This window comes from Pongo abelii, chromosome 12, assembly GCF_028885655.2.
Source record: "Pongo abelii isolate AG06213 chromosome 12, NHGRI_mPonAbe1-v2.0_pri, whole genome shotgun sequence".
NCBI classification, from domain to species: Eukaryota; Metazoa; Chordata; class Mammalia; order Primates; family Hominidae; genus Pongo; species Pongo abelii.
In genome coordinates this window covers 24,042,641-24,070,065 of record NC_071997.2, presented here as the reverse complement: position 1 = coordinate 24,070,065, position 27,425 = coordinate 24,042,641, and the positions used below count along the sequence as shown (strand labels likewise).

Genomic DNA, 27,425 nt, shown 5'->3' with positions numbered 1-27,425 from the left:
TTAGGATGGAAAAGGCATTAGATTTGTGGGTGGAAGATGTGAAGAGAAACATATTCTGATGGACAGCAACCGTGTAGCACCAGATTAACCTCATCTGGATTCAATTTGATCACTGGCATGTATATATAGAAAAAGACGTGGCAGAGGTAGGGTTTGGTACTATCTACAGTTTCAGGCATCCTCTAGGGGTCTTGGAAAGTACCCCCCAAGGATACTCTATACAAATGAAATAATTCCATATGTACTCATTTTTAATCTCTTTTTCACTCTGAATAATTATCTTGATATATATCCATGTTGCATCAACAATTTGTCCCTTTTCATTGCTGGGTAGTATTCCCTAGTGTGGCTATACACAGAGTGTTTACACATTCACCTGTTAATGAAAAATTGAGTTGTTTCCAGTTTGGGGATTTTGTAAAAAGGCTGCTGCGAACATTTCTGTATAAGCCATTGCATAAGCATTTTTTTAAATTTCTCAGGTAATTACTATAAAACAAACAAATCTGGATTATATAAGGAGAGAATTTATTCTAAAGGATTGTTGTGGGGGTGTGGGGGTGACCATTGCAATAGGGAAACGTTGCAGTGCGGCCACTCGCAGGCTTCCCATATGATCTGCAAGTGTCTCAGAGGTTAGGCAAAGGGCTGACCTTGTATAGGGAGGCATAAACGTGGCTAGAAAGAACTGTTATGGGAAAGTGGACTGAGCAAGAGTGTCACGATCGAGCAGGTCTTACCCTGCAGACAGACTGTTCCCAGGAGGGACCCTCAGGAGGGCTGTGGGTTGGCCCAAGCTGTGGGTGGGCCAAAGCTCAAGGGCTTGGAAAAGGAGAGAATCTGAACCAAGGTTTGGTTACAGGCTTTTGTTCTTATTGATCCGTGGGGACAAGCAGTCCAGCTAATCATTTATGAGGCCAAGAATGGGAATTTAGAGGGTCTGTGTCTGGCCTGGTCACAGATAAACAAGGGAGCATCTGGGAGTCTTATCCAGGTTATACAGAAAGTCACTGGCTCTTTCCAGTAGGGGGTTTTCTGGAACAAAAGAGTGGAAGGATTCCTTAACCTTCACTATTTCTAGAAGCAAAGGGCTAAGGTACAATTCAATACTGTCAATAGTCAGGATTGAAATGGCTAGATCATATGGTAGGAGTATGTTTAACTCTCTTCATACACTGCCAAATGGTTTTTGATTGTGGTGGTACTATTTTATAATCCCATCAGCAGTGTACAAGAATCCCAGGTCCTCCACATTCTTGGCAATACTTGGTATAATCAGTCTTCTTTGTCCATTCTAGTAGGTGTGAGATGGTGTCACATTGTGCTTGCAATTTGCATATCCTTAACGATTAATGATGTTGAGCATCTTTTCATGTCCTACTTTTTTCTTTTTTTTTTTTTTTTTTTTGAGACAGAGTCTTGCTCTGTCGCCCAGGCTGGAGTGCAGTGGCACAATCTCGGCTTACTGCAAGCTCCACCTCCCGGGTTCCCGCCACTCTTCTGCCTCAGCCTCCCGAGTAGCTAGGACTACAGGCGCCCACCACCACGCTCGGCTAATTTTTTGTACTTTTAGTAGAGATGGGGTTTCACCGTGTTAGCCAGGATGGTCTTGATCTCCTGACCTTGTGATCTGCCTGCCTCGGCCTCCCAAAGTGCTGGGATTGCAGGCGTGAGCCACCGCACCCGGCCTTCATGTCCCAATTTTCTGTCTGTATATCTTATTTGGTGAAGTGTCTGTTCAAATATTTTGTCCATTTAAAAAATTGAATTGTTTGATTTTATCTACTGACTTTTAAGCATTCTTTCTATATTCTGGATACAAGTCTTTTTATCAAATATAGCCTTTGCAGATATTTTCTTCCAGGCTGTAACTTGGCTTTTCAGAAAGTCTTTGGGAGCTATGGCTTAGTGAAACGCTCGTCCCAGGTTCTCCTCAGCGCATCCCCCTGATCACAGCCACCCCCATAGGTTCCATTTCCATATCTGTGGTGACCTTCTGCAAGCTAGGCTGAAATCCCAAGCTCCAGACCCATGTCTCCAACTGCCCACCGTTCAATGCCCTTTGGATGTCCCATGCAAATCGGAGCTCACCATCCTCTCCCCAGACCCGCTGCTCCTCCAGAAGCCCTGTCTCCATCAACGGCCCTGCACCTACCGGGCTAGAGACCCAGGAGTCGGCCTTGTACCTCCTTCCTTCTCACTTCCACCTCCTGTCATTCAGAGCTGTCAGTTCTTCCTCCTGAACATCTCTGGACACTCACCTCCGCCAAGCACCACACCACCATTGTTCTCACCCGCACCACCCACCCAGACACCTTTCCTTAGACGGGTGGCCAGAGAAAAACTTCTCAAATAGAAGTCGGGCCATAGCACGCCACTGAGGACCTTCCAGCGGTCTCCTGTGCACGTAAACAAGGTCCAGACTCCTTCGTGAACAAGGTCCAGACTCCTTCGTGGGACAAGTAAAGCTCTTGATGATCTGGTCCTTGAGTAATGTGGGGGCCTCTTGCCCAGAGCCCCTCACACTCTTCAAAGCCGGCAGCTGAAGAGCTCAGCTGTAGCTGTCTGTGGAGTTCAGCCGCCGCTCCCTGCACGCCTGCCCTCTGCAGGGGATGGAGCCCCGTTTCCCCACTTCCCCACCTGCGCCCAGCAGTGCAGGTGAAGGCCTGGCTGCTGGGAGTGGCTGGGAAACACTGCGCTTTGGGGTCAGGAATGCCAGCTCCACTACTCACCGCCTGTGTCACCCTGGGAAAACAGTTCTGGCCCCAGGTTCTCCATAAGTAAAACAGGGGCAGTCATCCCTCCCCTCCTCAACGACATATGTCAGAATCAGAAGCCACAAATCATTCTCTGCCACCCAGCACGCTGCCTTGGTCTCCTAGACCACTTTCCCCAACAAAGGGAACGGCGCCAGGGCCAGAACAGGGCCGAGACCGGATGAGGCCAGCGAAGCGTCCAGGGACAAACCTTCGGGCAGCGCCCACTCTCGGGCTCGGGCAATTGCAGGGTCCCTCCGAGAGCGAGCGTCTCCAGAGAACGCGGCCGGCGCCTGGCTGTGCCCGGAGCCTGAAGACCCCTCGGAGCCGCCCGCCCCACGATGGGCCCGCCCCTCCGGGATTGGCGCCCTGCTAGTGGCCATTGCCTGTGACGTCACAGGGTCGCGCCCGCTTCTCGCTCGGGTGATCCGGCCGAGTGGCCCTGGGTTAGCCGCTGCTGCATTTTCCCCGGCTGGCTGCGGTCACTGGTGTCAGTGCTCAGCGCCCGCCGCTCTTGACCTTCGGCCCCGCGAGCCCTAACCCTACAGCGCAGGAAGATCGGCCGCCGCGCCAGGTAGGACGAGGCTGCCTGGGTCTAGGCCAGAAGGGTGTCCGTGGCGCGGGTCTCTCGCGGAGCGCAGAACTAGTACCGGATCCCCAGCCGCTTCTGACCACACAGACGCGGCGGACCTGTGTGAGCACTCACTAACTGTCGGGGCCGGAGCTGGGCATATGGGGAAACTGGGGGACCGGCACGGGTTCCAGGCGAGTGGACGGTGGGATGGGATCCGACGTGCACACCCACGTTTCAGGCTACTGTTTCCACCTCACGTCGCCGCCCCTTTGCTTATGGACTCTTGCAGAGTTGGATTGAGCTCGGGCTGTGTGACATAGTGGTTGTTGCAGAAGCCCCAGGGCCACTTTCTGACTAGTACCTTGGGCACCTGACGTCATCCCTTTGAGTCTCAGTGTCCTCTTCTGTAAAGGGAGGGCGCTCTACCTGAGGGGATTGCTGTAAGGTTGGAATGAACCTGCATGTGTGTGTCAGGTGGGAAGGGAACAGTCAGTGGGGCCTGGGGTTCTCTTGGAGAGCTGGTAACCAGCCTCGTTCCTGAGGCAACAGCCAGAGGGCGCCTGTAGTTTCCCCACGCATGGCTGTTAGCAGTTACGGCCTCCGGAAGATCTCCTGTGGGAGGTCCCTACTTCTCACTACAATCTTTAGGGCCTTTGGAGGATTTCCTATGGAAGGTCCCCACTTCTCACCACAACATTCTGTTAAAATGTCCTTGGTAGGAAAATGGGGGCTGAAGCTAGATTTTCTTGCTTGCATTACAAGCTTCTGAACCAAGGACTTCAATGTCACTTGGACTTGGATTCACATCCCAGCTCCTTCCCCTCCTAGCTTTAGGACTGTGTAACCTTGGGCAAATCCCTTAACCGCTTTAAGCCTTAACTGTTTCATCTGTAAAATGGGACTAACAGTACCTACCTTCCACAATTGTCAAGAATTAAATCAGACATTGTAGGTAGAGCACTTAATAGTTGGCATTCAGTGGCAGCAGTTACTGTTATGTTAGCGTGTGGAGTGTCTGAGTGTGTGCACTTTGGCTCGAACAGCCTTTTGACAGTGGCACAGTTGGTGCTTGTGTAAGACAGCAGGGCAGGGAAGTCAAAGCCCTCGGTTTTCTAGTCAAACTGGCGGGCCACAACAGTGGTGACCTAAGTGTAATGAGTCTTTAACTGAACAAGGCAGGTTGAATCATCCAGGTGAGGACCAAGAGTCTGGGGCTCAGCTGCCTCCACATTTTTGGGCATAGAAGGCTGTACAATACAAACAGCCTTTGTTGTAAGAGCAAGGAACCATTCAGGGAAGGCACCATGTCATAAGGAATAGAGGCCAGACATGGATTAAGAACAAAACAAGAGAATAGTGTTTGTCTTTAAGTGGAGCCTTGGACTCAAAACAGGATCTGAGCCCTGAGGATTTTTTTTTTTTTTTTTTTTTTATTGAGATGGAGTCTTGGTCTGTCACCCAGGTTGGAGTGCACTGGAGCGATCTCAGCTCACTGCAACCTCCATCCCCTGGGTTCAAGTGATTCTCGTGTCTCAGCCTCCCTAGTAGCTGGGATTACAGGTGCCTGCCACCACACTCGGTGAATTTTTTGTATTTTTAGTGGAGATGGGGTTTCACCACGTTGGCCAGGCTGGTCTTGAACTCCTGACCTCAAGTGATCCACCCACCTCGACCTCCCAAATTGTTAGGGATATCATGCGTGAGCCACTACAACTGGCCCTTGTGGAAAGGCACAGCCATGTCTCCTGAAGTTAACAAGCACTAAGCTTTCCCAAGTAGTGAAATGTCAAGCCCCTGCTCTGTCATTTATTTGTTCATTCAGCAGAAAGTCACTGAGAGCCTTCTGTGCACCAGGCACAGTGCTGGGCAGTGAAAGAGACAGACATGTGCCCTGGACCCAGGGAGATGACAAGTGATGGCTGTCAGGCCCAGATTCTGCTGTTTGTCTGCAGCCTCTCCCCTCAGGCAACTTGTTCTCTATCAGGAGAAACAAAATAATTATTATCTGGAGAGGCAGGTGGGGGCGCTGCTCCTAGAAGACTGGGACAGCCTCGCAGAGGTTCTAGCTTGATCATGTGAGCAGTGGAAACCATTTTAAGTAGGAGGTTAACAGGACCAAAATAGCATTTAAAAAATTGCTTATGGCCGCTATGAAGCCAGTTTCACCAGCATCACGTGCCCATGCTGGGCTGCCACCCAGCTAATTCCTGGTCCTGCTCATTTAGCCCAGCTCAGCTCATATCACTTCCTCAAGAAACTAGACAAGGGTAGGTCCCCTGACCATCTTCACAGCACTAGTCCTAATAGCTGAATCTTACGTCACTTGTTAACATCTGTGGCCTGTGCAGGGAGAATGGCAGGGCTGAGTTTCACCTACATTGTTTCCCCAATACCTACAGTAGATCCAAGCACAGTGGGAACTTTCAGAAAGCTCTGGTTGAAGGAACCCTGGAATCCCTGGGACTTACTGCGTAGCATCTAGTAGTTGCTCCTCTAGAAAAGTTTCACCTTATGAAGTATAGCAGGTAAAATACAAGCCTGGACCACTTCCCATGTGGTATGCAGGGAACGGTTGATGGGGCAAAGGGCCTTGGGCTATAGCCCTAGGACTTTCAGGGATCCTGATGATGGCTCTGGGATCCTCCATCTCCTGGATCCTGCGTTTTTCTCTGCAGGCTCTGATGCTGGTGTCTGGTAGAAGAAGGTTACTCACAGCTCTGCTGCAGGCTCAGAAGTGGCCCTTTCAACCCTCCAGAGACATGAGACTAGTGCAGTTCCAGGCACCCCACCTGGTGGGGCCTCACTTGGGCCTGGAGACAGGGAATGGTGGAGGGGTTATCAACCTCAATGCCTTTGACCCCACACTCCCGAAGACAATGACGCAGTTCCTAGAGCAGGGAGAGGCCACCCTCTCAGTGGCAAGAAGGTAAGTAAGTGGGCAGCATCACCCTGATGCAGCTGCCCTGGTCCCCCCGCACCCTCCCGCTGCATTGCTGTTTAGCTCTTTTGCAAGGGAGCAGAGTAACCCCACCTTTCCTTTTCTCCCATTCTCTTAAAAGATCCTTAGAAATCTTATATAATAACATCTTCAGTTTTCAGAGGAGAAAACTGAGACCTAGGGGAGGTGATTAACAATTTCAAGTCCATACATTTGGTGCTGGAACCAGGACTCTATATGTCATCACACTGCCTCCTCTGGGAATGAAATCCTGGACTAGACTGATGGGTCTGGGCCCAGGGGTCCTAAAAGGCATCTTATGCAGCTGGGGGAGTGATATAGACTCCCAGCTCCTACAAGGAGAGAGGACTGCAAGGAGGTTTTCTATAAGACAGTTGGTTCCTGGGTTTGGACTAGATTAGGTGAGAGTGCCCTGAAGCCTGGACCCCTATAGAATCTGGTCTAAGGGCTGATGAACAATAAATTAAAAATACTTTAAGATGTCATTTTCATCTATTAAAATGGAAAAAAAATACAAATGTTTCACAGCCCACAGTATTAACAGTATGTTCCCATATTGCCATATTCTGCAAAGATTGGAAACCTCCATGTCCCTCATTAGGGATATACCTATATAGGGATATAGGTATATCTCTATAGAGCAGTAATATGCAGCCACAAGAAATAAAGAGGACACTCTCTATGTATTGTTACATATTGTTAAGGAGAGATCTCCAAAATCAGTTGTTTTTTTAAAAGATGTAAATAGTGTGCTAGCATTTGCATACAAAAGGGTGGGAGAAGAATATCCACAGAGTAGCTGTGAAGAGCCAGGGGAATGGGGTAACCAGAAGGGGAAAGGGAGACCTTTCCATGTATTCCAGTTTGTATCTTTTACATGGACATGAGTTACCTAAGGGGGAGAGGAAATCAACACTGGATAAATAAAAGCCCTGCTCTGATAGCAAAGGACAGTAGTCAGTGATTTTCACACTGACTCTGATGGTTGATAGAGCTAGAAAATTGATTTCAAAAAGCAAAACCTGTAGCTACTGCAGGATCTGCCCAGCCTGCCCGGGATTGCCCACCTGTTCCCAGCCAGACCTGCTCTGACCTGCTCTGGTCTCTACAGAGCCTTGGCTGCCCAGTTGCCAGTCCTACCACGGTCGGAGGTAACCTTCCTGGCTCCAGTCACACGGCCAGATAAGGTGGTGTGTGTGCGCATGAATTATGTGGACCACTGCAAAGAACAGAACGTGCCCGTGCCCAAGGAGCCCATCATCTTCAGCAAGTTTGCCAGCTCCATCGTGGGGCCCTATGATGAGGTGGTCCTCCCACCACAGAGCCAGGTCAGTGTCTCCCCACTGCCCTCCCTAGTCACTGGGCCCATCACAAGGGCGTTCTGAGCTCAGTATTGAGCCTACTGGAGCCACCTCTCGCTCAATAGTGCATCCAACAGAAACTCTACGGGACTATACAGACAGTAATAACACTGGCCTTGGAAAAAAAAAGTTAATGTACATGTTTTCCTGATTACAAAAGCAATACACCTTCACTGTAGATAATAAAATAGAGATAAACATTTAAAGATTACGTCACCCATAATCCCACTGCCCATGGCTGGGAATATTAATGTTTTTCTGTCTACCTTCCCAGTGTTTCTCCACTCCTGTATATGTTTATACTGTACATATACTTACCTTTTACTAAAGACTCCATCAGGAGCATTTTTTCATGCCATTAAGTATTCTCCCTGACATATTTTAGGTTACCACGGAGTTTGTTATGTAGATTAGTTTATTCCTGAGTACCTTACTGCTGGATACTGTTTCTAGTTTTTGGCTTCTATAAATAAATGTTGCAATAAACATCCTTATGTAGAAAAGGCTTTGCATGTCCATTAATACGTTATTATTTCCTTTGAATAAACTCTTTGGAATTTAAATATGTCAGAGTATAGGCAGTATTTCAAAACTTTTGAAAAATTCTGCCAATTGGCCTTTTAAAAAATTGTAAAGGCAACTTACACATCCACCAATAGTGTATATACCCTTACTAACACTGGTTACTTTTCCTCTCAGATTTTTATTTGAGAAATGTCTTGGAAATTATAGAAAAGCTGAAATAATACAGCGAGCGCTCGGATAACTTTTCCACCTGGTTTCATTGTAAACATTTGGCCATATATCCTTTCTCCCTTGTCTTCTCCCTGCCCTCCCTCCACATGGCAAACATACACTTTTTTTTTTTTTTTTTTTTTTTTTGCAGGGTATGGGGTGGAAGGGACCTTTTAAAACACATTGGAAATATTAAGACAATTTAGTCATAAAAACTTAAATAGGCATCTTCTAAGAATAAGGACAATGGTTTGCATGACCATCCCACTATTATCACAACCAAGAAAATTAACTTGAATAATATTTAATATGAAATCCAACTGCCCCAATTCCCAATCAGAAGTACTGCTGACTTCCCCAAAGATGACTTCTAATTTGGTTACTTCGTTTGTTGCTCCATGATCAACCAAGGCCACACAATGTATTCAGTTATATCTCTTTAGTGGTTTCAATCTAGGACAGGGTTCCATAGACTTTTTCTTAAAGGGCTGTATTAGTCTGTTTTCATGCTGCTGATGAAGACATATCCGAGACTGGGCAATTTACAAAAAAAAAAGAGGTTTAATTTGACTTAAGTTCCACGTGGCTAGGGAAGCCTCACAATCATGGCAGAAGGCAAGGAGGAGCAAGTCACATCTTACGTGGATAGCAGCAGGCAGAAAAGAGCTTGTGCAGAGAAACTCCCGTTTTTAAAACCATCAGTTCTCCTGCGACCCATTCACTATCATGAGAACAGCATGGGAAAGACCTGCCCCCCATGATTCAGTCATCTCCCACCGGGTCCCTCCCATAGCACGTTAGAATTATGGGAGCTACAAGTTGAGATTTGGGTGGGGACACAGAGCTAAACCATATCAAGGGCCAATTAGTAAATATTAGGCTTTGAGTGTCATATGGTCTCTTTTGCAACAATTCAACTCTGCTGTTGTAGTGTGAAAACCACGATACAGAAATGAATGATGGGTTTCCAATCAAAGTTAATTATAGCAGACAGTGAGCTGGCCATAGTTTGCCAACTCCTGCTCTCAAACAATCCCCCCTGCCCTTTCCTTGAAGAATCCAGTTGTCTCATAGCATGTTTCACATCCTGGGTTTGTCTGGTTGTTTCTTCATGATTAGTGTCAGGGTAAGCATTTTTATCAAGAGATCTACAAAGCAGATATTATACATTTCCCATCGCATCCCACTGGGAGGCTCATGTCAGTGGTCCCAAAATTTGACCACTTGGTTTAGCTGACGTTAACTAGGTCTCTCCATTGTGAAGATGCATTTCCATTTTTGTAATTAATAAGCAATCTACGGGTGGTAGTTTGAGATCACATAACTATCTTATTGCCCCATAGCATCTCCAGGGATCCTGTGGTCATCCTGACTGAATCTATTATTGCATTGGGGGTTAGAGAACAATGACCTTTTTTTTTTTTTTTTGAGACAGAGTCTCACTCTGTTGTGCAGATTGGAGTGCACTGGCATAATTTCAGCACACTGCAACCTCTGCCTCCTGGGTTCAAGTGATTCTCCTGCCTCAGCCTCCCGAGTAGCTGGGATTATAGGCGTGTACCACCACACCTGGCTAATTTTTGTATGTTTAGTAGAGACGGGGCTTCATCATGTTGGCTAGGCTGGTCTTGAACTCCTCACCTCAGGTGATCCACCTGCCTTGGCCTCCCACAGTGCTGGGATTACAGGCGTGACCCACCACTCCCAGACAAGATCAATGACTTCTCAATCATGCCTTTTGTTTTTATTGGTTGGCATTCTTCTATGAAGAAAAGCTGCCTCCCTCCTTTTTATTCCTGTGTCTTCAATATCACTGTGAATTCTGTTTTTACTCAATTGGTTGTAATTCATCATTTACATTCTTTAGGTGACCTCAGTTTGGCCAGTGAGGGGCCTTCAAGTTGGCTCCATTCCCGTCACTTTTAGTATATCCTAGCTTTCTGGCCAAAATGTTCTAGGCTTATCACGTACTGTCTGTCTTGGAACTGGAATTAGCCGTTTCCCCAAGGAACCCAGTGCTCCTTAGTGTGGAGTGGTATTAGAGACCAACATCTGGATGTCGGGTGTACTTACACCAACTCTGGTTATTATTAGGAAGAGCCGCCAATTTTAAAGGCCAAATTATATCTATTTTATAGTGTATTTTATGGATTATGGGAGAGGCTGAACATTTTTTTCATGTTTTGTGGCCATGTCCATTACCTTTTTGTGAATTGCTCACTCAAGTCCTTTGTGGGATGTCAATCTTTCTCTTACTAAAGTGAGTTAATAGATTAAAACACTCAGAATAGTGCCTGACACACAGTAAGGTTACATATTGCTAGGGGATATTACTTCGTATTTATCCTTTGTTAAAAGTACCCAGAGTGACTTTTAAACTCGGTGTCCTGGACATGTGTTGCTCTTCTGCAGTCACAGTGGTATGGGGACCTGTGCCTGCATCCCATGATGCTGTCTGCCACTGCCCAAAATATATGGGTCTACAAGTCACACCTCCTTTGTCGTTCACTGGGCTCTGGTTCGTGGTGATGGCAAACATGGGATGGCAGCCAAGCCATACTGACAAACGTTGAGGCCCTTCAGCACGGTGTGCAGCCTCTCAGCGTGGACAGTGGGCCCTGAAGCCACTGCAGCTCACTGTTCCTCTCCCACCCTATAGGAGGTAGACTGGGAAGTGGAGCTGGCTGTGGTCATTGGAAAGAAAGGCAAGCACATCAAGGTGAGGTGGAAAGGGTGGGCTCCCAGGCCACAGTGCAGCAGAGGCCCCAGCTCCTGCCTCTCCTAGTTCTGACCTCGCTCACCAACACACGGTGCCAGCTGTCCCTGACACTAGGAAGCAGTCAGCCTCCTTGCTCCTTGACACTGCCTTGCCCTTCACCCACCTTTAGCTGGCTCTGGCTACTAACATGGGATAACAGCTTAGAGATCCCTTGCCATAGGTGTTGGTGTCACTCGTGATCTAACCTCCTGTATGGCCAAATCCCCTGCCCCCATAGGCCACAGATGCCATGGCCCACGTGGCCGGCTTCACTGTGGCTCATGACGTGAGTGCTCGTGACTGGCAAATGAGACGTAATGGGAAACAATGGCTGCTGGGAAAAACCTTCGACACCTTCTGCCCTCTGGGCCCTGCCTTGGTGACCAAGGACAGTGTAGCAGGTAGGTCCCTGGTCCCTGCCCCCTTGTACCTACCATTGCACAGATGAACAGCGCTTCAGGGAGGAGCGTGGGTTCAGGCACACGTGGCACCTGCCCTCCCTGGCCGCCCTTTCACTGCTGACTCCATACAGGGCAAGTCTCTTATCCTCAGCCACCAGTTCTCCCATGGGCTTCCTTCCCAAGCCCCCTAGAAGGAACACAACTACAGAGGATGTGAAACTGCATGCCTGAAGTAAATTACAAAGAGGACTGAGCTGATGGGTGGATCCAGCTTCCTGTGGCTGCCACCATCTGAAACAATCTAAGTTGAGCATCATGGAGCATAGCTATCGCAAGGCCCAGGCATTTTCCACACTACAGATGAAAGCCAGTGTGACTCACCCAGCCACTGTGGAAACACAACAGCATTGACCACACACAGTCAGGATACCGCACCAGGATGGGGGCAGTGCGCCAGAGGGCAGAGCGCAGCCTCTTAACACACAGCCACCCACAACTGTGGTGGAGGTGGGCAGTGTTCATGTGGGCCAGCCATGCCAGGATACCAAAGACCCCAGTGCCTCACAGCACCCCTTGCAGAGTCCTCAGTAAAGTTAAATTGTGTTTCAGCTGCTCTACTTAAGGGGGGTAGAACACTAAAACCACCACCAACAGTTAAAAGTGCTGGTTATCCAGGATGTTCTTACAGTAATCCATCCCCTGCAAGCGGCCGGTACACGAGGCTTCTCTGTCCCGGCTAGAACCATTGCCTCACTGCTTCATAGATGCTGAGTCTTTTTTTTTTTTTTTTGGCATGGTCTTACTGTGTCACCCAGGCTAGAGTGCAGTGGCCCAATCCCAGCTCACTGAAGCCTCATCCTCCTGGGTTCAAGCAGTCCTCCCGCCTCAGCCTCCTGAGTAGCTGGGACTACAGGCACACACCACCACACGTGGCTAATGTTTTTATTATTTTTTGTAGAGACAAGCACGCACAACGTTACCCAGGCTGGTTTTGAACTCCTGAGCTTAATCAGTTGTCGCCTGCCTTGGCCTCCCAAAGTGCTGTGATTACAGGCATGAGCCACCACGCTTGGCCCTGCCGAGTTGATCTACAGGTGTCATCCTATGCTGTAGACAGATGCCCTTATTTTTTTCAAGGCAAAAACCCTAGCCATTTTTCTCTCCCCCTTCAGAGTCTGGAACATCCTCTCAACCCATCCCTGTAACTACTGCCTGGTGCTCTTGGTGGGGATGCGGGGAGGCCTGAGAAGGCCAATGTCTATACAGAAAGTTCTAACATAGAGCACTGAGTCAATGTGGGCACTTTAAAGCCCTTTCACCTGCCAAGTCACAAAGTCCCCCTACAGTTGTGTTTGTAAAATATTGGGGGGTTGGAGGGGGAAAAGGGATAACTCCAAGGTACCATCTTTGCATTTCAGATCCACACAACTTAAAGATCTGCTGCCGAGTGAACGGGGAAGTGGTCCAGAGCAGCAACACCAACCAGATGGTATTCAAGACAGAGGACCTGATAGCCTGGGTCTCCCAGTGAGTGACAGGGGCTGTCCTGCCAGCCCCGCTCCACCTGCCACACGTGGAGGCTGACCTGAGCCCTCCACCTTTGGCTGTGGCCACCTCAGCCAGCCCCTGGTCTCACCGGGTCCTTTTGCTTTGCTCCAGGTTTGTCACCTTTTACCCAGGGGATGTCATCCTGACTGGGACTCCCCCAGGTGTCGGTGTATTCAGGAAACCTCCTGTCTTTCTCAAGGTAGGTTCGTGAAAAGCAAAGAGAGCAAGGGCCCCAAAGGCCTGGCAGGCTTGGCTCAGACTTCAGAAGTACAGGCTTGTGTACGTGTGTCTGACTGAAGGGCTGACACTCTCATGGCCTGCTCTGTTGCAGAAGGGGGATGAAGTCCAGTGTGAGATTGAAGAACTAGGTGTCATCATCAACAAGGTGGTGTGATGGCTCCGGCACAGGCCCTGCACATAGGACGGGGGCATCTGCTCCCACTCAGCCTAGCCCAGGGAAAGGCCCAGTGACAGGTGTGGGCAGGTGCCAGCCCTGCAAGCCGCCTCTTCTCGGTAGAAGGGAGAAGGACGGAGCTCTCTTCAATAAATTCGTTGGGTCAAAGTAGCAGCTTGACTTCTGCTGTTTGTCTTCTTTTGGGCTTTGTTTCATGGGACAAGTTGGGGCATTTTGTGGGACTGGGGAAGAAGAGAGCAAATACACACACATAACACCAAAAAGATGCTTCTGGGCTTGGGAAAAGACAACTCGTCTGGTCCCCTTGTTTATCACATCAAAGGAGGGAGAAAGCAAGAGATGGCAAGGGACAATCAAGCCTCAATGATTATATTTATAGACCAGCTAAGGGTTTGCAGGCTCCTCTCCATCTTCTGGCTCTAGGACACAGCTGTGTTCTGGGGCTGAGAAGTCTCAGCACAGGCTCCTCCTCACAGTTCTAGCTACAAATGAACTGCCGGATGAACTGTTCTAGTTTTTCCTGATTGTCCCGCCTGGCAAAAGTAGGGGACAGGTGGAGCCTGGGGCCTGCAGGGCTCGGCGTCTGCTGCAGAACCTGGGCCATGGAAGATGGGCCGTGAGTGCGCTCACCACAGGGACTGTGTCCACATGGCCCAGGGGCCAGGCCTGTCCCCCAGAAACCTGCCTTGAGACCTCTGACCCCTTAGATCTCAGTGTTTGAGTGCAAATGCTGCCGCAAAGCAGCCCCAATACCCCACCTAGAAGGATGAGCCAGTGATTTGGGAGACCAAGAGGCAGGAAACCATCCCACCTTCTCCAGCCCATCACCACGTCTGTTGCTGGAAGACACCAAGTAAATCCCAGCGTCCTAATGAGGCACCATCAGGCCAGCCCTGGGGAGTGATGGGGACATAGCTGGGCTTCCCTGAACCACTCTATTGGGGTGGGAGCAGGGGGACAGAAGATGGTGACACTGGCTCCTCTCACCCCTAGGTCTCTGAAGGTCCAGATAGCACTGATGGCGAGCTTTGGGTCCGCATACTCTGGAGAGAAGAGAGAAGTGAAGGCTCTAGGTAGGGAGGACAGGGAGCCACTGGGCACAGGCTTCTCTCCTCTTGTTTAAAGAAGCCCAGGGAGGGATAGAGCTCAGACTGGACAGAAGACCCTCTGTACTCTGCAGCCCGCCTTCCTAGAGTTGGGTTGTCACCGTCCGGCAGGGGGCAGGAGCCACCAGCAAACACACCCCTGCCTCCAGGAGCCTGGGCTGACTGGTTGGGACTCACCGAGGATCCCTTCTTCCTGGGCGGTGGCCTGCAGGAACTGGAACAGCTGCTCTGTGTAGCCCGACTGCAGAAGAGAGAAGACCTAGACCTGGCGCCCAGCACAGACAGAGCCTGCCTCGAGGACTGCAAGGGAACAAGGGTCTCACCAGTATCAAGGCGGCAGCCTGTGCAAAGGCCTTGAGCAACGGGCTGAGCAGGCGGCAGAGGAAGAGAAAGAAGTCTGGGCAGTGTGACTGCTGGCTGAGCTAGAGGGGACAGGCCGGGGTGAGTGCAGCTCCCCACCGCCTCCCTCCCACCTCCCTCCAGGGGCAGCTTTTTGAAACACACCCTGAAGTACCGGCCCTCAGCCTCTTCGAAGTCATCACTGTCACTATCCGTAAAGTCCCCACTCGGTTTCCACAGCAGCTTTCTGCTCAATCGCTGTCGCCCTGTGTCACAGGCTGGCCGGGAGCCTGGGGTCTAGGGGCCGTGGAGCCATTGTTCTCTGACAAGCTGGCCAGGGATCAACCCTACACCCCCAGACCAGGTACATGCAGGTGAAACCACTAAAAGCAGACCTAGAGACCCAAGAGGATGGCCAGAGCCATGCCCCAGCACCTGCTGGGCCAACTTGCAGAGTGAGAGGAAGTGAATTCCCACCCTCAAGGGCAGTAGCCCTGTGGCCGAGAAATGTGGGGAGCAGAAGGTGTGCAGAGAACCTCAGAGGCACACATGTCCAGTGCTGTCCAGAGAGAGACACACAGAATGGGGGCATAGGTGGCCATATCCCAAGGCACAGGGAGCAGAGGTGTGAGCTAGGCTTCCCCGCTGCAAGGCCAGGGGCTGCCCACCCCCACAGCACACACAGGGCAGAGGAGGAGCCTGGGGCAGCTGGCACTCAGGGTGGGAGGCTGGAGGAGGCCAGGCTCCAGGCAAGGATCTTGTCTCCAACTGCCCTGCCTACCTCCTCAGCAACCAGGAGCCCGCACTGGATGAGCCGGTCCAGCACCTCCTGACAGTAGCAGTAGGAAGACTGGCAGGGCTGGGAGAAAAAGGCACCCATGTGGCCTCAGGAGAGCCAGGCACATGGGCAGGGGCCTAGCCAAAGGCTGGGTAAGGCCAGACCTAGCACCCAGGAGGTTTCAGAGGTAGGGCATGGGCAGGGATGGGCCATTCCTACCACCAAGAGGGGAAGGCCTAGGACCAAGTGGGCTGTAGGGGAGGCCTGACCTTTAGCAGCAGCAGGTCTTGCGGCAGCAGGTGCATCAGCAGCAGGATCTGGCAGTACAGCTCATTCTGGCTCAGCAGCAACATGCCCTGCAGCTCCCAGGGCCCCTGGGGCGGCACTCTGCCTGCCAGCAGCCCCCGCACCGCACAGGCTGGGGAAGGAGGGTCCATTATGAGGAAGGAGCTGTTCCCTTCACCACTGCACACACATCCCACCTACCCCGTGCACCTCAAGACTCACCGCCCACAGCCTCGCTCAGGAAGACGGGCAGCAGCTCAGCACTCAGCCATGCCAGGTGCATGAGGCCTGGGCCAGGCCGCGGCACCACCAGCAAGTCGCCCTGGCGGATGCGCAGCAGGGCCACGTGCGCCCGCAGCAGGCTCAGTGAGTGCTGCAGCAGGCTCCGCAGCTGCCCAGAGAAGCCTACATCAAAGCCACGCAACAGTATCTCCTCCGTCAGCCAGGAGAACTCCCCCAGGAGCTGCGACAGGAACACACCCTGGGTGGGCAGAGCAGGGCTGAGCAGCAGGGCCACACATCCCCACCCCCCACCACCCAGGTCCCCACCACATTGCACCCCCTACCTTCTGGTGCTTGACTAGCAGCAGCGTTGCCATGATGGCCGTGCTCATCACCGCAGAGCTCCCCACACTGGCTGGAGTGGGGCGGGGGGTGGAGATGCTGGTCAGGTTGAGGCCCAGCAGCCTGGTCCCTCCATTATCTGGCAAGTCTTCCTAGCCACACATCCCAACTCCACCGCAGGGATGAGGAACGTACGCCCGGAGCAGTGGTGTTTATCACACACAGGCTGAGAGCCAGGCCAGGAGCTGGGGACCTTTCCCTGGATCTCATCGTAGGGCCCACACATCAACCCACAGCCTCTACGAGAGGGGCACTGAAGAAGATACACATGGATCTCCCTATAAGGGCCCTCTGCGGAGGTGCTGTGCTAAGCCCCTTACATGTATCATTCCATTCAGTTAACACCATCCCCCTGCAAAGCTAAGGAGACTCCGCTCAGAAGGCAGGGCTGGCTGTGGCCTTGGGGAAGCAGCTGCAGCCTCCCGGCCTCAGGCCACCATCTTTGTGCATGCACTTAGCTGCTCCCTCATGATGGCCCTGGCTGCCTGCTCCTCCTGTAGGAGGAGGGTTCCATTCTTCTTCAGATGTCCCCGAGGTACCACAGAGGGCCTCAGGTGCAGACACTCACTTGGAATGGAGAACCCTGGTGACTGGCTGACCCCGAGAGAGGGGACGGTTCAGTGACCCACCCGCAAAGGATCTGGTTCACCCTCACCACTCAGGACATGACAGCTCAGTCTCCTGACCAGGAGCTGGTCCTCTTCCTTGAGGGCCAGGAGAGGCCCAGTTATGGGGGTCCACTCCTGCTCCTTCTCAGTGTCTGGGACAGCAGTACTGAGATAGAGACACAGATGACAGGATGAAGGGTCCAAACACATAAACAGCTGTGGGAATGCCTAGAGCTTTCTAAAAGGTGAGGGTGTTTCCCCCTCCCAGCACCAGGACAGAGGATGGCTTCTATAACCCCCAGTCCCATCCAGGCCTCTGTGCCATATCCCACACTCAGACTGTTGGCAAGGCGAGTGCCTGGAACTATTCTAGATGACCCCAGGATATTTGGTGAGGGAGGGCTGTTAGTGTGTGTATATGGGGGATACATAAGCTGGTGCTGAAGGGCTGCTTGCCTTGCCCCTGAGACCACACCCTCCCATGCCCCTACCATTGGCCCAGCACGATGGGCTGCAGTAGCTGCTCCAGGGTCTGCCTGCCGCCCCAGCAGCTTCTGGCACTGACGATGTATTCCTGCCCAGGACAAGCCTCTTAGGTGGCCTGCTCGGGCCCACCAGGAAACTTGCACACAGCCCACTGGAAGTAGGCAAAGCTATCCCTGCAGTGGCTTGGAGGGCCAGGCTCCCAAGAGGCCCAGGACAGACACCCCAGGTACTCCCAGCCTTCCCCAGCTGGCTCCATACCTGCAGGGAAAAGGGCTGAGCTAGGTGCACCCGGGAGCAGATCCAGCAGCTGCAGCCCCAGTGGCTCCACAGACTACGTAGGACAGCCAGAGCTCCTGTCCACAGCCCCAGGGGGGCCAAGGCCTGCAAGGCAGAGAGGATAAGTATACTCGCTCTTGGGCGGACATCAGGGCTGCCCACCCATCCTGGTCTCCAGAGGTATCCTCTGGTCCCACCCTGCTCAGTTTTATCTCAGGCCCAAACTGGTGTGTGACCTTGTCCCAAGCTCCTCTTTTCTTATCCATGACACAGGAAAATCCCTCCCTATCAAAGTCTTCAGAGGATGAAATGAGATGACGGTAATGGCCTTGGCAGGTGCTGCCAGATTATTGTAAGGACGATTCCTTTGTGCCCCCACAGCCCTAAGTGGGGCTCAGCCACAGGACACAATACTGTGCCTCCTGTCTGGAGCTGGTGTCCACCTAGGGGCCCAAGGGGCTGGAGGGTCTCACATTCTCACATGGTCTGTGTCACACGGTGCATCCGGAACCAGGTCATAGGTGATGGCCACTGGTACCAGCAGAGCATCTGGGACGATGCCCACCTGGACTGCCTGCACCACAAACCCCACCCAAGCCTGGCCCAGGGCTGACAGCCGTGGCCCCAGAGCCCCAAGAGGTTCCTCCAGGAAGATGAGCAGGGGCTGCCCACTAACCAGCAGCTGCTCTATGACCTGGAATAGGAGGGGTCAGAGGGGCTGTTAAGGCCAGAGCAGAAACAGACCCCTGTCCCCTTAGACTGGCCCATACGTAACCACTGGGGGCACTCACCGCCTGGACCACAGCCCTTGCAAGGAGCCCCTCAGAGTTGTCCAGGGAGAAGTTGGCCTCTGGGGGCAGGAAAAGTCCCCCAAGCTTCCTCAGCAGAGCTCTGTGGGACATAGGGAAGAGCCTGATAAGGAAAGGGGCTCTGGAGATGCAAATGAATAAGGGGCTAGTGAGAGTCTCAGCTCCTCCACGGCCAGCCTGTGTCCTACTTGAATACCCTGAGGTGAAGCCATGGCCCTAGGCCCTGTGGCTGACACTTCCATCTAAGCCCCACAGGCTAGATTGCTGTATGGCTTGGAGCAGAGAGGCCCCTAAGAGGGCCTTTAGCAGGGAGCTGCTGCCAACACACCCCAATACACACCCCGCCCCAGCCTGCGACTTCTCCCATGTATGTCTAGAGGCAAAAGGTTTTTACCTGAGGGCAGGGGAGCAGGCGCGGGAGTCCCAGGCCACACGGAGCACACCCAGGCCCTGGGAGAGCAGCAAAAAGGGCAGCAGGATCCCGTCCAGGAGGGTTTTGTGAGTAGAGAGGAGGACAAGCGGCGAGCCCTGCTCCGGGGAGAGCCAGAGGGAAGTGCCAACCTGCCCCACCCTGAGGACACAGGCAGCCAAAGACCCAGGGCAGCCCCAGAGGGAGGGACGGTTCAGCTGCAGAGTTCTTCCTCTGAGCACATTTCCCAAAAGCAAAGGAGCCTTTAGACAACTTTTAAGGTAATTGCACTGACGCACTGACGTAATGGTTGTTGAGACCATGATGGAAAGACGTTAGAGGAAGCCCCGCGGGAGCAGGGCCGTGAGACATAAAGGGAAGGTCGGCAAAGAGCAGGGGATTTTTCCCACCAGCTGATGGGGACTGGACTGCTGTATGGCTGGGAGCAGAGAGGCCAGGAAGCAGGACCAGATGGGGACTGCTCCCGACTTAAGGGCTTGGTCCAGCCTCTGCTCTTCTGCTCCCACCATCCCCATCCCAATGGAGGGCGGGCCTTACTGCCTGGGCGGCCTTCTGGACCATCTTCATCTGACCCTTGTGGAGCTGCACATTCAGGAAGAGGCAGTTCAGGAACCGCAGCAGCGCCCAGCTGAACAGCCTGGGGAGGGACACCAGGCCTGAGGTGCGGCAAGGAGTGACGCTCGGCCTGTGGCACTTGGAGGGCCGCCCAGTGCTCCTTAGGGCAGGCCCCACCACTATCCTCATTTTACAGAAGAGGAAAGTGAGACTCAGGGAAGCTACAGAACTGCTTCCTGGTAGTGAACGCTAAGAAGTAGCGGTGCTGGGACTGGAAGTTCTGACACCAGAGTTCATGCCCACCAGACGCTGCTACTCTCCCACGAACTCATGGTGCAGCTGCCTCACATCAGAATCAGAGCATCTGCCTCAATTTACCCTAAAGGAGACTAGAGGACCAAGCCTCTCTCCAGGCAGAACCCAGCCTGGTCTTCACAATCTACCAGAAAAGGTGAAATAAAAAGGATTAGTGATAGGAGAAGGAAAGGGGATAACTGCAGGGGCAAAATCCCTGGTGGGCAGGTGGGTGGGGTTGTCCCTCCAGCCCAACGGGAGGACCAGCTCTATTTATTTTTTAGGACAGGGTCTTGGTCTGTTGCCCAGGCTGAAGTGCAATGGCACAAACTTGACTCACTACAACCTCTGCCTCCTGGGCTCAAGCGATCCTCCCACCTCGGCCTCTCAAGTACCTAGGACCACAGGCACACAACACTGTACCCGGCTAATTTTTTGCAGAGACAAGTTTGCCCAGGCTGGTCTATGTCGCCCAGGCTGGTCTTTGGCTCTTGGGTGATCCACCCCGCTCAGCCTCCCAAAGTGCTGGGATTACAGATCCACCCGCTCAGCCTCCCAAAGTGCTGGGATTACAGATCCACCCGCTCAGCCTCCCAAAGTGCTGGGATTACAGATCCACCCGCTCAGCCTCCCAAAGTGCTGGGATTACAGATCCACCCGCTCAGCCTCCCGAAGTGCTGGGATTACAGATGTGAGCCACCGCACCAGCGTGGGACCAGCTTTAACTGAGGACAGACACACAGCTGTAGTAGCAGGGAAACGTGGCGGATAAGCAGCAAGTCCCCATGTGATGGCTTTTCTCTTTCTGTGAAGCATGAGATGGGGAATCAGCTGACAGTGGAAAAGTCTAAGAAGGAGCAGGCTGGGTGGGAGCCCTGGAGAGTGCCATGTGTCCCTGTGACATTTTCACTTAGCAAGGAAACCAGTCCACTGGTGTGTGTTTCTCTGGCAAGGCTGGGCTGCTCAGGTGCAAAGAGAAGGTAGACAGCGGGGGGTCATGCCCATGACTCCCTCAAAAGAGCATTATTAGCACCCTGAGCCTGCAATCTCTGCTAGGCTTGGAGGGAGGGAAACACAGAAAGGGAGGCTGATGGCTGATGTCAAGGTAGGCAGATCAAGGGACTACAAATCTTGACAAAGTCAAGGGATTGTCACAGCAGAGGGCTGGTCAAGGTCACCAACAACCTCTACTTTCTGTCGTTGCTCAGTTGACCACTCAGCACATTCAAGACAGCTGAGCTTGACACATGCTGCCCCAAGCCCACCTGCACTCAGGGACTCATTCACCTCCTTGGCTTTAAACACCATCTGTATGCTAAAGCTTCGCAGTGTCTCTGGCCCCAACCTCTCTTCTGAGCTCCAGGCTCCTACATGCAGCTGCCTCCTCAGTGTCTCCACAAGCATGTCAGGTACCAAAAGTCTCTCTGTCCAAACTACCTTTTTGGGCCAACTCACTTCTCCCAAAGCTTGTTCTCTGTCCATACCATCAGAAAGTAGGCTAGAAATGGGGCTGTCCTGTAACTTCTCCTACTTCCCTCACTGCCCCTGTTCCCACCGTCCAATCCCTCAGTGAGTCCTGTTAATATCACCGCAACCTCTCAATCCACTTTTCAACCTCTACTGTCCACCATGATCTCTCACCTGGATTAACAAAACAGCCTTCCAGATGCCCTTCTGGTCTCCACTCCTGACCCCAATTCATGATGTCGTCACTTCCCACTTAAAACCTTGCAACTGGTTTTCACTGCACTTGCAGATCCAGTCCAAACTTGCACAGCCTTACATGATTTGATCCCTTCTGCCTCTCGATTTCACCTCCCATAGCTCTCGACCCCTCACTTGCTGGCTTCCAATCACGTCAGCTTCTTGGGCAAACCTAGTCCTTTCCTGCCCAGGGCCAAAGCTCAGGCTATTCCCTCTAGCAAGACTGTTCCCCTCATTCTTGTACCCCCAAGGCTGGCTCCTTTTCTTGCTCTTGGCTCTGGCTTACAGTCTCTTTGTCCCCTTCCTGGTATTCTGTCTCAGCCCTGTTCCTTCCTCCTTGCAGCCACGCATATCTCTATTTACCCCTCCATTTCCCTGGAACAGTGTGCTGCATCTAACAGAAGCTCAGACCTGTGCTGGGAAAATGTGCGGATGGGAGGCGGTGGTGAAGGCAGGCTACGGCCCACTCTGGTAAACACTATCCAGCAACCCAGGAGGAGAGTCCAGCACTTCCCCAAGCCCGGCCAACACCCACTCTCCAGAAGGACAGAGTCCCCAGCCCAAGGGTGAGTGCCCCTCAGCACAGTTACCTGACCAGGAAGGAACAGGGTGGGGGCCTGGGTGTGACCCAGGATGCGCTGTACCTCCTTCTTCACAAGGTCGGGCACCTGGCCTTCCCCAGCGCCTCCTGGGACCTTCCCTGAGAGGAGGTTCTGTACCCTGTGAGGGGGTTGGAAGGAGTGGTATGAGGCTGCAGCAGGGCACGGCCTCCAGTCTTCACCCTCCTCCTTAAGGAAGCGTCCCAGGCAAAGCTCATATTCTAGAAGCCTTGCCCCAGCCACTCCTCTCAAACACCCCTACCTAGTGTCATTGTCATCCCATTCAGGATCCCAGAAATGCCAGCCAGACCTCACTCCCTGCCTCCTCACCTGGTACTTTCCATGATCTTCTGTGGGGCATCCTGGCAGGGGGGGATGTGCTGCTCCAGGGACCACAGGAAATAGCAGAGCCTCCGAACCAGCCAGCCCCGAAACCTAGGCACAGCTCCCAGAGCAGGAGGGAAGATCCTTCAGAGAGGGCCCACCTCCACTAGGACTCACAGAAGGCTATTCAATCAGAAAGGGACCACACTCCAGACCCATGTACTAGGAACACCTGAGCAGGAAGAACTACCTGTCCATCTGTGCCCCATTCCCACCCCTCACCCTGTTGAGTCAGGTACAGGTTCACAGCCTGAAACACAGTGGGCAATCCATACATGCTCACAGAAGGAACTGCAAGAGAGCTCCAAGTCTGCCCCTCCCTGCAGGCTTGTGTATGGAACAGAGGATGGGGCCCTTCTTTCTCTATCAGAGGAAGAAAATGGCACCAAAAGCAGGGCCCCAGCAGCCCTGCACCCAAGGGTCCCTGTCCCCAAGCCTGCTCCAGTCCATAGCTCTGACTACCTCGTGTTCTCCTCCTTCACCAGGATCACATTGCAGAAGCCTAGGTCCGTTATGCTTCTGTGGAAGAGGGACTCCTGCAAGAGAGGGGGAGAGACAGCATGTCCTGGGGGGCCTTTGCAACCTGGGAAAGAGACACCCCCGTACTGCCCCTCTGGCTCTGCCTGGTGGCCTGCTAAGTCTTCCAGGAGAAAAGATTACAGCACAGTATTTCACAAAAGATGTTTGACCCCAGATCCTAGGCTGGCTCAGGAAAAAGGGGCCCATGCTCAAAACTGAAGTTCTGTATCCTGTACAGAATCACCCTCTTTCAGAGTGGCATATGAAAGTCTCCAGGAAGTTATCTTCTCAACAGCAGCGAAGACGCAGCCCGGGTCTCCATGAGAAATCTGGGCCCCCTCACCACCATCACATGACACAAACCAAAAAAGAGGTCTTCAAGCATGCGCTGAGTGCTGGGGAAGTCTGAGTGGGTGATTTCCACAAAACTGAACAACAAAACTGACACAGACATGATGAGAACCAAGCCCTCTGGGCACACCCTACCACCACTTAGGCCCCTCCGTACTTCTCCCACCCAACTCTCCCAGGCCTGGGAACAAGCCACCGCCCAACCATACAACCAATACCAGTGCATCCATTCCCCTGAAAGACAGAAGCAGAGGCATGGGGCAGGGAAGAGCCAAGCTTGCAGGGACATAAAGGAAGCAGCTTCCCAGAGCTTCGGCTCCCAGAACCAAGCTTCCTGCTTGGGGCCTGGCCCTACCATCACTCACCCAGCTCTTGGGGGTGCAGGTCTGGCAACAGCGACCCACAAAGGGGCGATACTTCCCCAGGAATGGAGTGACAGCCTCCAGCTTCATCCCAAAGCCTGAGGACCACAGGCTAGTCTGGAAAGGGCGATGAGGAGAGATGAGAGGACTCAAAATCCTTGGCAGGAGAGAGGGAAAGATGGAGCAATGGAGGCTCTAGGAGTGAGGGGCACAGCAGAAGGGGAGGCAGGGCACAGGGGATTTGAGGAATGGGAGGAGCCACACTACCTCTCGGCCACTGGGGCTGCTCCTTGGCTGAGTTTGGCATCTGCCTTCCAACATGGTGGCCATGAGAGCCTAGAAGAACCAGTCACCTCTGGCACTCTCCTTCCCCCACAGAAACCTGAGCCAGGGAAAGGTGCAAGGATGGAGCCATAAGAATCTGAGCCATAATCCAGGGCCTCCTGCGGTAACTGCAACCCCCCATCACAGGACAGACAGACATCACTTAGGCCATCAGTGGTGAGGAGAACCTAGGCTGGAAACTAGGGGCTGGCTCAGATCAAGGCCCTACCCCACACCCAACTGGTCCCACAAAGGAGCCAGCTGTCCTCAAAAGGTCTCACAGTATCCAGGTCCAGGCCGTCCTCAGGCCAACATGACGGGGATCGGTTTTCTTAGCATCCACACCCAACCTGCTATCTCCTAGCACAGATGGGGGCTGTACCGGAGATGCTGATCCCTTCTATGCAGAGGGAAAGAACAAGGGCTGGATTGGCAGGAAGGAGGCACGAGACTGCCAAGGAGGAACAGGATCATTGCTATGAGGCCACCAGGTCCTACTTAGCTGCCCTTCCCCTCCCCACCAGGAGATAGCCCTGTAACCACCCAAACATTATGGGAATGTGCGCTGGCTAATAGAAGAGGGACAACTGGGCATCAGAACACAGAGGCCTACTCACAAGCAATGAGCATCTAGTTGGGGACAAGATAGATTTTTCCACAATCACTCCCTTCTCACATTAACGTTCTCCACAGAAGACGCCACTTGTATCTCCTCAGCCCCTCCTTCCCACCACAATGTTTCCCTGAACTAACAAGTATCTATGTTCCTTCAAATAGCACTGAACGCCTCCTGGCTCAAACACTCAAAGCCCCTCTTCCCTATTTCCCAGCATGACCCTGATGAGTGGGCTGGTCTAATCATGTTTCCCCATCCCCACCACACTTTGATCAGGCCCATCTAGGAGCCTCTCCCTTCCCAGCCACCCACCCAATTCTGCCCAGGGTTCTAAGTCCACGATGCTTCTGGAACACCCTCTAAGCCCTCCCTCTCCTCCGTGGGATCCCCAGGCCAAGCCTGCGGGGCAAGAAGCCATACGAAGCCCTCCTCCCGGGCTATGGTTTCATCTCCCTACGTGGTCAGAGTGTCCTGAGGGCAGGGGCTCATCTCTGTATGTCCAGCAGTCTGCCCGGTGTGCAAGAGGGAACCAGGAAGAGCCAGCTGACCCACGATAACTTCCTCCCAAGAATTCTCCAGGCGCGTTCCTCCTTTCCTCAGTCAGCTCGGTTTCCAGCCATGAAGCCAAGCAGTAATGGGATCAGGATCCCTGCAGTGCCCAGGGTCTGGGGGGCCACGGGAGGCTCATCCCAAAGGCACTCTGTTATCTTGAAAATGTTTGCATAGCCCTGTTCACAGACACATGGTACAGGAAGGCTACAAACCCAGGCCTGCTTTGCAAGGAGGGTGTCTGTCCCCTAGCTGCAGACCACCCCCAATCCCAAAATCTAACCCAATAGATCTGTGCTAGCTCTACGGAAGCAGAGTCAAAGCCAGGGCGAGGGGTAACCTCCCTCTGCCAATTAATGACTCAGCTCAGGACTCCTACAGCAGAGGATGCAAATTGGCACCCCAAGGCAAATTCAACTCATAGGTACATATATATACTTCTTTGGCTATACAACGTGCTAAAACCTTATGATGTAAAACCAACGTTTAACAGCAGAGGGCTTGTTATATATACATTTTTTGAAAATCAAGGTTTCCAGTCGCGGTTGTAATGGAAAAAGCTGAGCTCTGGCATCTCTGAGCACACACCCCACAGGGCCCGGCTGGCCGCCACTGTCCCTTTAGCCCGACAGCAGGAGCCCTCCCGTTTGCCTCCACCTTGATTATCGCTGACGCCTGAGCCTGTGCACATCTGAGCGTTCAGCCCTTGATCAAGGGCAAAACTCTAAACCTGCCCCCGTTTGGAATGCTTGTGCTCTACAGAGAGCCGCAAGAGAACTTCACCTTCCCGGCTCTGCTCAAACATGGCCTCGGCGCCCCCCAGCCCCCGCCCAGGGCCCCTCAGGCCTCAGCTCCCTCGTCAGACCCGTGGCAGGCGCTCCCCGAGCCACCCCAAGATGTGCGAAGGGCACCTGCCCCACATCAGGTCCTGGATGCCCCCTCTGGATGTAGGGGAACGGGATGCCGAGGAAGGGGCAAAGCGGGGCTCTCCACACCACCACGCCCCACAAGGACTCACTCCCGCCACAGGCCCCGCATGGCCGGCGCTCCCTCCCCTTCAACTCCTGCCAGGTAGCGAACAGGCCGCTCAGACCAGGCTCTTGAAGCAGGAAAGCCCCTGGATGATCCCGGTCCGCTTCTGACCTGGCCTCGCTGGGGAGCGACCACCGCGCCTCTCACCTCACACCAGCCGCCAACTCCCGCCAAAGCAGCAGCTCCGTAAGCCGCCACAAGGCGTGGACTTCCCAAGGGAAGGAGCCGATTGCCCACCTCGGCGCGTCCGGCTAAAAGGCAGCCCGGAGAGCCAACTGGGATGCGCGCTGGTCCAGAAGCCCCGCCCTGCGCCCCGTGCTCTGCGGCACGCAACGTGGCCACGTGACCCGTGCTCTGGGGATGGCCCGCTACGTTTTCCATCCAGTCGGCCCTGGCCCGCGGTGCGAGGTGAGTAGTGCAGGCAGCCGCGAGACCCCGGGTGCCTGAGCTTCCAGCAGGGACTCAGGCCAGATTCTGATTAAAGAGGTTATCCCAGGGCTCACGCTCCTCCGAGCTGGGGTTCGGCTCTAGCAAAATTCTGAGCTGGGGACGATTAGAAAGGAGAGAAGATCATCAAGAGACAGTTGCAGTCATGAAAAACAAGTCAGGCCTCCCAGTGTCATTTCCTTTGTTAATGTGAAGCCTAGACCACAGTCGGGGACCTCCCGCAGCCGCGAGGTGCTGAGGTTTCAGCTGGGCCTGTGGCCAGTGTGTTCATTCGTGTGGTTATTTGATTAAGACCTGACTCCTGTCTCGGCCCTAAGCTCCGCGTGAACAAAGACCTTATGGGTTCATTCATGTTGTGACTGTGTTCCCAGCACCCAGCAGGAGACCAGCCAGTGGGAGGCAAGCAGTATAGAACAGATGAACGTGCGAATGACTGTGCGC

At 52.9% G+C, this 27,425-nt stretch overlaps 2 protein-coding genes across 5 annotated transcripts; one reads left to right on the top strand and one right to left on the bottom strand.

The window, feature by feature from the left end:
* The first annotated feature begins 237 nt into the window (after nt 1-237).
* FAHD2A (fumarylacetoacetate hydrolase domain containing 2A) lies at nt 238-15,189 on the top strand. Of its 4 annotated transcripts, XM_054545609.1 has the most exons (9): nt 238-3,330; nt 6,006-6,256; nt 7,401-7,617; nt 11,045-11,104; nt 11,382-11,544; nt 12,963-13,071; nt 13,204-13,291; nt 14,501-14,580; nt 14,688-15,189. In XM_054545609.1, exons 2-9 carry the CDS (start codon nt 6,012-6,014, stop codon nt 14,698-14,700), a joined length of 975 nt encoding a protein of 324 aa, XP_054401584.1. In that variant the 5' UTR covers nt 238-3,330; nt 6,006-6,011; the 3' UTR covers nt 14,701-15,189.
* Nucleotides 13,867-26,766, bottom strand: LOC100454430 (glycerol-3-phosphate acyltransferase 2, mitochondrial). Its single transcript, XM_054547120.1, is given in 23 exon segments — nt 13,867-14,102; nt 14,495-14,550; nt 14,791-14,854; nt 14,937-15,035; nt 15,118-15,249; nt 15,734-15,811; nt 16,000-16,148; nt 16,238-16,496; nt 16,582-16,652; nt 17,295-17,413; nt 17,739-17,821; nt 17,992-18,114; nt 18,491-18,703; nt 18,801-18,900; nt 19,213-19,346; nt 19,786-19,885; nt 22,392-22,414; nt 22,416-22,521; nt 22,731-22,835; nt 23,247-23,320; nt 24,020-24,133; nt 24,284-24,398; nt 26,685-26,766. Coding segments are annotated over 22 exon segments (2,382 nt in total). The 5' UTR covers nt 24,347-24,398; nt 26,685-26,766; the 3' UTR covers nt 13,867-13,985.
* Between the last annotated feature and the right edge of the window lie 659 nt (nt 26,767-27,425).

Excerpts from the sequence above, each read along its gene's own strand:
- FAHD2A (XM_054545609.1), top strand. The coding sequence starts at position 6,012 with ATGCTGGTGTCTGGTAGAAGAAGGTTACTCACAGCTCTGCTGCAGGCT. Across the intron at positions 11,105-11,381 it reads AGAAAGGCAAGCACATCAAG|GCCACAGATGCCATGGCCCA; the intron begins GTGAGGTGGAAA and ends CTGCCCCCATAG. Across the intron at positions 13,072-13,203 it reads CTGATAGCCTGGGTCTCCCA|GTTTGTCACCTTTTACCCAG; the intron begins GTGAGTGACAGG and ends GCTTTGCTCCAG.